Source organism: Macrobrachium nipponense, chromosome 43 (genome assembly GCF_015104395.2).
Source record: "Macrobrachium nipponense isolate FS-2020 chromosome 43, ASM1510439v2, whole genome shotgun sequence".
NCBI classification, from domain to species: domain Eukaryota; kingdom Metazoa; phylum Arthropoda; class Malacostraca; order Decapoda; family Palaemonidae; genus Macrobrachium; species Macrobrachium nipponense.
The window spans coordinates 21,561,270-21,572,639 of record NC_061104.1 but is presented as its reverse complement, the minus strand read 5'-3'; the positions used below and the strand labels follow the sequence as shown (position 1 = coordinate 21,572,639).

At 39.0% G+C, this 11,370-nt stretch overlaps 1 protein-coding gene across 1 annotated transcript; it reads left to right on the top strand.

The window, feature by feature from the left end:
• The first annotated feature begins 2,304 nt into the window (after positions 1-2,304).
• Positions 2,305-9,723, top strand: LOC135213558 (uncharacterized). Its single transcript, XM_064247525.1, has 3 exons — positions 2,305-2,378; positions 6,524-6,778; positions 8,530-9,723. Exons 1-3 carry the CDS (start codon positions 2,367-2,369, stop codon positions 9,193-9,195), a joined length of 933 nt encoding a protein of 310 aa, XP_064103595.1. The 5' UTR covers positions 2,305-2,366; the 3' UTR covers positions 9,196-9,723.
• The last annotated feature ends 1,647 nt before the right edge of the window (positions 9,724-11,370 follow it).

Here is an 11,370-nt window from a genome sequence, read left to right as displayed (position 1 = left end):
TTATTATTATTAGGGAAAAACTCTCTATCGCGAGAGTTATATAATGTTCCAAAGGGTCCACAATAATAAAAAGTGTTAAGAGTCCGTGTATAGAAATTATACACGGACTCTTACACTTTCTATGATTGTGGACCCTTTAGAACATTATTATCATTATCATTTATTATTATTATCATGTTATTCAAAGTACATAAACATCAATTAAGCGTAAAGCAAAACCCTGTAGCAATTATTTTAGGCGTTACTACTACACCCTAACTGTTCTAATCCCATAATTTACAATAGTTTATTTTTTTAACTTTTAATCTAATCGCATTTTAACCCCCAAATCCTGTAAATTATTCTCTCCTTTTTAAAATCGGTTTCCAATGGAGATGATTTCATTCAGAAGGAAAGGGCAACGCCAGACAATCCTATTGGGGACAAATTCGAAGCCAAAACAAAGTACATTGACTTCAACACCCACGCCCAACGTCCAAAGATAACCAGGCTGGAAGTAGCAGGTTGGGAGACCTTGTCTTCAGCGTGGGCGGACACGTACGCCCGCGAGAAGTAACCTAATTCGGACGAGATATACCGAGCTCTTTCAAGCGAACATTTAATCAACTTAAAACACGAATGTTCCTCGAAATGGTGCCAAGAACTTCTGCCACGTTCATAAGCAGCTGTGACGGGAAGATTTGAACAAGGCGTCGTTCATAGCAGATCGATACAGTTCCTCAATAGTGTTGGTAATCCTGCTTTGGGAACTTGTTTTTGAAGACAGACAGTGGGTTCTTTATTGTTCATTCGGCTAGTTTTCACAACTCTCACTCTCTCTCTCGTTTTATTTTCTCTGTATGCCAAGAGTGCGTAGTACACTTACGCACACAAACGCACATGGACAAAGAGCTCGCTAATATACAGGGTGTCCATGAAATCCCAGTACCATTACAAGCAATACATACTTGTAATGGTACTGGGACTTATGGACACCTAGTATAATTCACCTTTACTTTGGGAAGAGCTGAATGAACCGTAGTTTGTTATCCACATAACAACACAAAAAGGGTGTAAGTTGTTTCTAAGATAAAGTGAATTTGACATTAATGTGTTAGGCCTACGTGCTTCTTAGAACGAAGACGCACACAAACACACACACACACCTGCTCCCTCGAACAGGGCGTGTCTCCACGGCACAAACAAAACAACAGTCACTGCCAGGTTCATCCGCTAAACTTCTAAAGCAAGGATAAGCACATTGCGCAGAAAAAAATGCCACGGCAAAAGCCATTTCATACAATTACACAGAAGAGCCACTAACAGCACGTTCAGCTCCTTTACACACGTACTTTACTATTCACCTCCATCTTGCATTTAGCGTCTTTATACCCCCTTGATGTTAAGACCTTTTCATTACGATTATTCTAACTATTTCCACACACAGCCACACAGCACACATAGTAATATATATATATATATATATATATAAATATTATATATATAATATATATATATATACATATATACATATACATATATATAAAGATCGAGCTACAAATGTCCTTTGACATCTAATTCGCTCTACCTCGGAATTAATATATTTTCATATACGTTAACCTAAGGGGAATTTTTTAGTCGATAAGAAATTCGTGTGCTCGCAAAGTGAAGCATTCTATGTATACATAGATTGTGTACATTTTCCATCTCCTCTCTAATGGCTGTACCTAGCCAGTCGCAAATTCGTCCTACCAGACACCATTTGCCGAGCTATCTGATGTGTAGCTTTGCGTCACAGCTTGCAAAGTTGTCGCTTCGTAGACCAAAACATCAAATCAATCAAGGTTCGAAAGTTAAATGGTTTGAAAGGTGTGACAGGAGGAAAACCTCAAAGCAGTTGCGCTATGAATCAATTGACAGGAGAGGGTGGAAAGTAAGGTGGAAGAGAATATGACAGGAGGTACAGCAAAAGGAACAGAAGGGGTGGCACTAGGGGTCGGGGGCACGTTGCAAAGATCCTTAAGTAATGCCTACAGTGCACCGCATTAGGTGCACTGACGGTAACAACCCAGAAATCGGGAGCACCTGGGCGTAGACTTTAAACAATTTAGACGAATATGAATTTCAAATTCATTTAGCAGAAGCAACGAACTACGCACTTTTTTTTTTTCTTTTTAGAAATCACTTTGTAAAGTAAAAAATATGAACGAACACGTAACTAGTGTATACCTACGTAAATCCTATATATAAAAAAAGAGAATCCTATCTATAAAGAAGAGAATCCTATCCTATAAAAAAGAGTCCTATTAACTACGGCGAGTAGGTGTTCAGTTTATAAGAGCGCGCTCCTCCCGTGATTGGGTCAGACCCCTCCAAGCCACGCAGCCATGCACATCCTTGTGAGTACTTCTTCCTCTTCTCTACGTTACACTTCGAGATTTGGGGGCTGTTTCAGTTTTTTTTTCTTTCCAGCTTTACTTTCACGTTTTAGTGATGTGCTTGTGTTTTTTTTTATTTCAGATCTGTGGTATCGTGTTTTACATGTAGTTTTTGTGTGTGTGTGAACTGCGTGTTTTTTATTTTATGGGTAAAGTTTTTTGTGGTGAATTGCGCGTGTGCGTTTTTTATACTTGTTGTGTTATATCGATTTTACTCATTCTCTGTCACTTGAGGTGGTTTTATGTATATATATATATATATATATATATATATATATATATATATATATATATATATATATATATATATAGATAGATAGATAGATAGATAGATAGATAGATAGATATTGAACTCAACGTTGCTATAATGTGATATACCATTTTATGAACAATGTCACAAATACTTGGCGGTAATTATCGTGAAGAATCTCTTAACTCCTCGCATATCAGTTTCTTAATCTCATCAAAGTTAATAAAATTTTTAAAGATTTAATTTTGGAGACTGTTTAAAGTGAAAAATTACAATTATTTTTTGTTTATTGGCAATACACCAGATTTTGCCTGCGATCAACGACCAGTGAAGGCCCCATTAGCGTATTATATAATGTCAGAGTGATTTTCCGTTCCTCGCACTCCGATAGTCTTCGAACATTCCCATAATTTTTGATTCACGTTGGCTCAAGGTCGCTACGAATGTCAAATGAGTATTACCAATTTTCATAGTAATTCATCCCGAACGACTAGCCAGAGCCTGACTAGTCTTCGATATTTAACCAGTCAGATATCTGTCATGCTGTACATAATATCTATATTCCAAAAACTGTTAATACCCATATTATTGTTATCAATATTACCATGATTTTAAAGATTGTAAACATTTAGACTGAACAGGACAAAAAATGGCTTAAGCTTGCTCAGCAATCTTTCCCTTACTCGAGAGAGAGAGAGAGAGAGAGAGAGAGACTACACTCAAACGACAGATAGATGAATATTAATGAAAATGTAGAATGCACATATAAACGAACCAGCGAACCAGTAATCCTACTCAAACCAAAACAAGGCAGTCAAGAAAATTAATGAAAAACAAATGCAAGCACTATGTAAAACAGCCCTTTGTTTTGTCAATGTGATCGCTAGAATCTGTCTTTGTTATTTTAATGGCATTCTGGCACCATTACATAACGTCAGTCATGTTTCTTGATTGTTAGAAAACTTCTAGCAAGTGTCAGTAATGTTTCCTGACTGTTAAAAACCTTCTAGCAAGTGTCAGTCAGTAATGTTTCTTAGCACTTTATAACCCAACGCTTTAAACTATGAGATTTATATTCCTCTTACTTCTCGCGTTTTCTGTCAGTTTTCTGTCATTACATCAACTGTGGTGGACAGTGATGCTTGATTAAGGATAAAAAGACGGAAAGCACATTAAAAAAATAGATAAAAAATCTAAAGCTAAGAAGCAAATTTGATTTTCTCAAAAGATTGTAAGATTAGGCCTGAATTCATCAAGGACAACTCATACAAATATGTCTGTATATATATATATATATATATATATATATATATATATATATATATATATATATATATATATATATATATTACATATATATAATGATGTGAGTATGTGGGTGTGGGTGTAGGTGTATGTATCTATGTGTGTGGGCGTCATAAACTCGAATCACTAAGCAGGAGGGAACCCATGCATCGTCGTAATACAGCTGACGGTGTTCAGTTTTGTGAACTGCGCATTAGGAAAGAAATTTCAAATTCCATTCCTTATATATAAAATAAAACGCTAAATAAAATATTGTTGTACGAGAAGGTATAAAATGAGTATCCTAACATTATAAAAAAAAAAATCTTATAATCTTGGAAATTTCGCGGTTGCCAGGGGTCTGCGTCCACGCTTTTTTTTTTTTTTTTTTTGGCAACTACATACCACAAAAAACACACCCGCAATTACTGTAATCCACCCGACCTACATCCGTGAACTGGGCGCTTTTCGTATTCGCCCAAATGGAAATTCATTCAAATACCAATATTCCACGGGCGGTCATGACGTCACGGGGTCCCTCAAGGATGTAAACAAACCCTCTCCCATTCGTATTGGGATCAGGCACAAAATGGGAGGAGGGCCAAGTTTGCTAATGTCGAACGAATCCTTATAAGGCCCTTCGGGGACTAGGGCCTCCCGGCGATCCAGTTCGCTGCGAATCGAAGGCCCTTGTCAACAGCGAATTACGTCTGGTATTGAACTGTCAAAATCAGCTGATCGACTGTCTTACCGCATATTAAGCAGCTCTGTTTCATTTGTGAGCAAGCACGGAAGATGTAAATGTAATTTGGAAAGGGAGTTACCTGCCGGGAAGAAATGGTAGCAGGTGGAGAGCAGGGTTTGACTAATCAAAACAGTGGTAGCGGCCTTGGGTATGAACCACCACCGCCCTGCCCAGGGCTTTGCCCACGCACTTTAGGCTATTCCAGCGCTAATATTACTGATCCGAGCCGTCCGCTTGCATCTGGTGGGAGATATGGTTCTTATGCCGTGAATGCGTAAGGATCATAAGTCCTTTCTAGGTCATGCGAGGCTCTCGGTTCCAGCTGGCTCCGCCAGAGAGGAAGATGAGGGTGTTGTGTCATTGTTGTAATCTATGCTTTTGCCTTGGGGAATCTAGTTTTTTCTTTTTTATGCATAATGGTACACCCAATTCTCCTCAGATTAAGTAGATATATTCTATTCTCGTTCTAAATAACGTCGTTTTATTACAGAGGTCACGAAATTATGTGATTATTTTTAAAAACGTGTTACAACCGTTTTTCTAGTTCTAAATCACGTCGTTTTGATTACAGAAGCGATGAATTTATTTCTAATTCTATCTGAAAGCGAGATAAACCAGCCATTCTCTTTCTCTCTCTCTCTCTCTCGCATTGCAAACCACGGTCCCCATTTTCAAGGCGACGCACCATAATTACCTGCGCCCACCTTTGAATGAACTTCAAGTTCAAGTTCATGGCAGAGGAACATTCCAAACTTGTTTCAGGATAGGTTAAAGTTCATGAGAGAGAGAGAGAGAGAGAGAGGCACGCGCATAATCTCGATGTCCTTTTGAATTCGGAAGGAGTTTCCACCTTATACTAACCCTCTTAATTCTCTGTATCTCAAAGAAGAGTCAGAAATAATGAAGAAATGAAGTCATGCGTTCCTTGTAGCATTATCTTTACCAATGTTTATTTTCAAATATATCGGAAAAATAAAGCTCTGTCACAGAACTCCGAACTTCTGCGATTTCAGTATCGTCCCTAATAGTGGTCGCTTCGTGCGAAGTTCGGTGACGAGATCCTGATGGATGGCAATGAAAGGGGAACCTGTTTAGGAGTTTTAGGTAGGTACAAAGGAAGCCATTCTGCCATAAAATACGCGGCCCAGTTGTCTTATTTATGGCCTATTTTTCAACTAGTGTTTATATTTATTTACTATCTGATATTTAGTCTTGTTTAATTTGCCTTAATGATGTTGCACTGAATTTCTCTTAACTCCATCTTTCATGACGTATGAATCGTTCTGTTCTGCGCAAGCGTGCACATCAAGCTAATGATTATAATCATTGATAGTAATAATATCGTGACAGTTTCCAATTTGTAACGGTTGCGTTCGATAAATCAATTAACAATGATGTTTTACGATGAGCAGTATGAGTAGTGAACCTAGGAATTGCCACTGTAGACCTATGGGCAGAGCTCAAAGAATACCAGAGGCGTTTAACTATACATATTTATTTGTTCATTTTTTTGAAGGCTTTCGTTTTAGAAAAGTACTTTCAACTTCTTCAATCTTATTTCCTGGTCTTGAATTCTACATGACTGTGTTCCCTTGCTGTAAACTTATTACCAAGAGCAGTAGCAGTGTCTCAGTTATATAAATGCATCCATTAGCTGTTAATCTTTACCCATCTGTATATCCTAAACCATTTCATGTCTTGTAAGTTTGTTACTTACTAAAGAAAGACGTCGACTAATGTCTTCGCTTACAGGACCCATTTTTTGTTTTGGGCAGCTACGCCACGTTTCAATGTATCTTACCCTGACAGATTTAAGATTTGTTTCAGGTCCTGTTACCGCTGTGTATATCCTGCTTAGGCCAATGGCAGGTTGACGCCGCGGGGGATCTGAGACAGGTGTCCTCAGGAGGTGTTGTCTACGCAGCTGCGCCCGAGGAGCGAGGGGCATACGCCGTGGGAGGCTCCAAGGGGCAGTCCCACTACGGGTATAACACGGGCACGGGCATTGCGAAGGTGGAGGTGCGAAGGCCAGATGGCTCTGTGGTCGGGTCCTACAGATACTTCGATCCTAATGGGAAGCAGGTGAGTTTCGAAGAGGATATATTAGCCAATATATCCTCTTCTTAACTTCTTTTTCACTCGATTCTCTTTAACTTATTCTGTTTCTCTAAATGGTACTACTTATACGAAGTTGCAGATTATCTCTCACATAGTTCTCTGGAAACTGGAGCTGTTGCGTTCAGGAGAGGCATCTGTCAAACCAACTCTGATTTTAGCCGCTGTTTCAGTAGCTTTCCCGTCGTCGTGAATTTGAAGCTTATTAGATAAAAAAAACTGGCAATTTTTGTCAGGGTAAAGTCTTACTTTCTAATAGACGGTTTCACGTGTGCTCCTTGACAGCAGTGCCTCTCTGTCCCTCTTTCGTTTATTTTAATAACATTACTACTGCCTTTTTATTCATTGTTTCTTTTGATTACTATCTTAAATTTTTGCATGGCTTTAAAAGTGTAAGGACCTAGGTAGTCTTTACAGACCTAATCATATTTAGTTCAGTTTGCAAAACATGTATTTCAATTTGTTAGATCGTTTCAGTTTTCCTTTGGTCATCTATACACAGCAGAGTGCTAATACACACACACACACACACATATATATATATATATATATATATATATATATATATATATATATATATATATATATATATATTATATATATATATATATATATATATATATATATATATATATATATATATATATATATATCACGAAGGAAGTAGTAGGGAAAGGCATCCTCATCTTTTAACAGTTTATTTCAATGCCGACGTTTCGCGACGAATTCCAAGTCGCATTTTCAAGGCTGAAAATATATAAAATTTGCTAACATTAATACTTAATTTGATTTCATATATATTAAAAATGTAATGGCAACAGCTCTCAATAAAGTAAAAAGTTAAAATTCAACAGCATCTTCAAAGGCAAACAAATTACATGTACAGGACTTCACTAAAATCTTAGAAACACCTACCTATACCAAAGAAAGAGTAAGACTAACAAAAATAAGTAAAAACAAAGTGAGGCAAACCAGCTGCCCAAACTACGCTATGAACAATTTTACAGAGGACGTTTGGGTGTTTAACGACGGTACAGTCTTTTTGATAATTATAGATTCTAAAATAGTCAGGTTGTTGTTGTTCCGCAGTTGGCCCAAGATAGAAAAATCCTTACTGTCAATATAAACATGTAAAACCTACGGAACAACAACAACCTGACTATTTTAGAATCTATAATTATCAAAAAGACTGTACCGTCGTTAAACACCCAAACGTCCTCTGTAAAATTGTTCATAGCGTAGTTTGGGCAGCTGGTTTGCCTCACTCTGTTTTTACTTATTTTTGTTAGTCTTACTCTTTCTTTGGTATAGGTAGGTGTTTCTAAGATTTTAGTGAAGTCCTGTACTTGTAATTTGTTTGCCTTTGAAGGTGCTGTTGAATTTTAACTTTTTACTTTATTGAGAGCTGTTGCCATTACATTTTTAATATATATTAAATCAAATTGAGTATCAATTTTCGCAAATTTTATATATATCTAGCCTTGAAAATGCGACTTGGAATTCGTCGCGAAACGTCGGCATTGAAATAAACTGTTAAAAGATGAGGATGCCTTTCCCTACTACTTCCTTCGTGATATATATAATATATATATATATATATATATATATATCTATATATCATATTGATAGATGAATGGCCACGCGCACACACACACAGGATTCCGAGGAGGCTTCAGAAGTAAAAGACAAAGATCAATCAACATTTTTTTCTTTTGCAGGTCGTCCGTTCCTACATAGCTGACAACAAGGGCTTCCGGGTCTTGGGCAATGACCTCCCGATCAGTCCAGACACCCCTGCTTCCAAGGTCTACGGCGCCCCTGCTCTCACCGGAGCCTTCGAGGGCACGAGCGAATTCGACATTCCTCCTCCACTGACCGGTGGATCTGGAATAGGTCACCAGCCACAGCTGGCACAACAGTCACAGCCGCAGTACAATCAGATTCAAGGCACCTCGGGGCTAGAAGCGTTCCAGCAACAGCAGACGCAGCTGGAACAGCAGAGGGAAGCTCTCAGAGTCCAGCAGCAGAAACTGGAAGAGTTACAGAGGCAGCTGGAAGCTCAGCAGCGGGCCTTGAGCCAACAGCTTCCAGTTCAGCAGACTCAGTTGACGCCTAGGCGAGTTTCCTCCGAGGCTTTGTCATCTTCCTCACTCCAGGTCCACCACCCGTACCACCGAACTGCAAACACGCTAACGGGAGGCTACACTTCTCCTTACTACTATTACAACAAGCACCTGAACTACGACTTTCCAGCTGGCTTCGCTTACGCTGGGCTTCCAGTGACGAGACCTCAACAGCAGCAGACGCAGGTTAGAACTGGCTGCTACCCCGGTAGCAATGAACTTGGTTGCGGTCACAATTATATCGTAGGGCGGGCTCGTTAGTACTACAACTCTTCCTGGACGAACCGACTCCTGTGTGGTACATGTTAGGTGGATCAATGTCACTTCCTGTTTCCAAGTATACTTTCTGTATCCATTTACGTTTACATCTCCTCCTGAGCAGTGTCTTCATGACGGGTAAATTTTTTTTATTTTGGTGACGGTCACGGGGTTTGGTAGAAGGGTTTAATTGGTGTAACCTTACGTAGTGTCTACTTATTCTTGAAACTGAAAGGTTTAAAATACTATTGTTTTCATTTTGTTCATCATGTGCTGTGTGTAGTTGTAAGCAAGTTATTATAATCCCCCGCCCCCCCGAGATGAATGAATGAAAATGTCTTTTGTGACGTAGAATGTTGAAGTTTTCATTGATTTTGATGTTGTTGTCCTAACCAGTTCATTACAATCTTTCACTTCTGTCATGTGGAGGAAGTCGGCACAAGTTCTCGGTGTATTTTGCTTATAATACTTTATGTAAAGTGTAGCCTTCTGTGTGATATATCAACTAAAGAATAAAGTTATTTACATATATGTTTTATACTCTTTATGACCTTTATCCTCTGAAGAAAGTCTAGTAATTTACTTACCTTGATAAGTGCTGCCCAAACTAGCCTGTTAATAGAAGCTTTACAAATGATCTAGGGATTACAGAAGACGGCAAAGAAAAACGGAGCAACGTGAATGGTAGGTAATAAGAACTGATCTAGTTGACTGACCCTTGAAATCATAATTGCAAATACTGCAATTGGTGATCACTTAAAAAGAGGATATTGCAGAAGGGTAAGAGTTGAAAGAGAAGGCAAATGGAATGAGTAACTGAAAAGTTGGGTTTTGCTCGCATTTGAAATTCAAAAGAAGGAGCAAAAGAAAGAGAGGAAGTAATTGATAAGTTGGAGGTATCAGAAGATGTGATTCAGAAAGTGGCTCGGGAGAGTATTAGGCCTACATGTGAAAGCAATAACAGAGAATTTGAGCTCATTAAGGATGAATTTGAGGCTTTAAATAAAAGGACTATCAGAAATTGGCGAAGGAGTAGGCACGGTAATGATATAATCTACCCAGTAGCTCCTCTGTTCTGTGCAGTAATATCTACGCGAGAAAAAAAATGGTGAAAACCACAGCTTTCCTTATCTTTCATTCAGGACTCGGAAGGCTTTGAGATATTCTAGTTTCTTATATGCCAACGATTCCTTCATTAGCAGCTCAAATAGAAGCTGCACGGGTGGAAATATGTAAAAAGATTTCTCACCATTATAAATAATGTATGGAAATAAATGCGATGAAAGTGAAGTCTTAAAGTGTTGTCAGATGTCTGGGGAAAGAGGAGGATGTGTCGAGAATATGCCAGAATACTCTGTGTAGCTGAAGGCGAAAGGGAAAGAGCCGTGCCTAGAGAAAAAATCCACCATCAGACTGTCTGGCCGGTCCTGGGAGGATCCTAAATCTCTAGTGGTAGTGTCTCAATGGGCGGTTGATACCTTGGCCAACCTTCTACCTAAATCATCTTATTCATATCTCCCTTAAATCTCCAGAGGTAGCATCTCAACGGGTGATTGGTGCCTCGGCCAACCTTCTACCTAAATCACCTTATTTATATCTCCCCTAAATCCCCAGTGGTAGAGTCTCAACGGGCGGTTGGTGCCTTGGCCAACCTTCTACTAAATCCTCTCATTTATATCGCCCCTAAATCTCCAGTGGTAGTGTCTCAATGGGCGGTTGGTGCCTTGGCCAACCTTCTACCTAAATCTTCTCATTTATATCACCCTAAATCTCCAGTGGTAGTGTCTCAACGGGCGGTTGGTGCCTTGGCCAACCTTCTACCTAAATCTTCTCATTTATATCACCCTAAATCTCCAGTGGTAGTGTCTCAACGGGCGGTTGCTGCCTTGGCCAACCTTCTACCTAAATCATCTTTTTTATATCTCCCCTCAATCTCCAGTGATAGTGTCTTAACGGGTGGTTGGTGCATAGCCAACCTTCTACGTACATCACCTTATTTATATCTCCCATAAATCTCCAATAGTAGTGACTCAGGGCAGTTGCTGCCTTGGCCTACCTTCTACCTAAATCACCTTATTTATATCTCCCTTAAATCTCCAGTATTGGTGTCTCAACAGGTGGTTGGTGCCTTGGCCAGCCTTCTACCTAAATCCTCTTATTTATATCTCCCCTCAATCT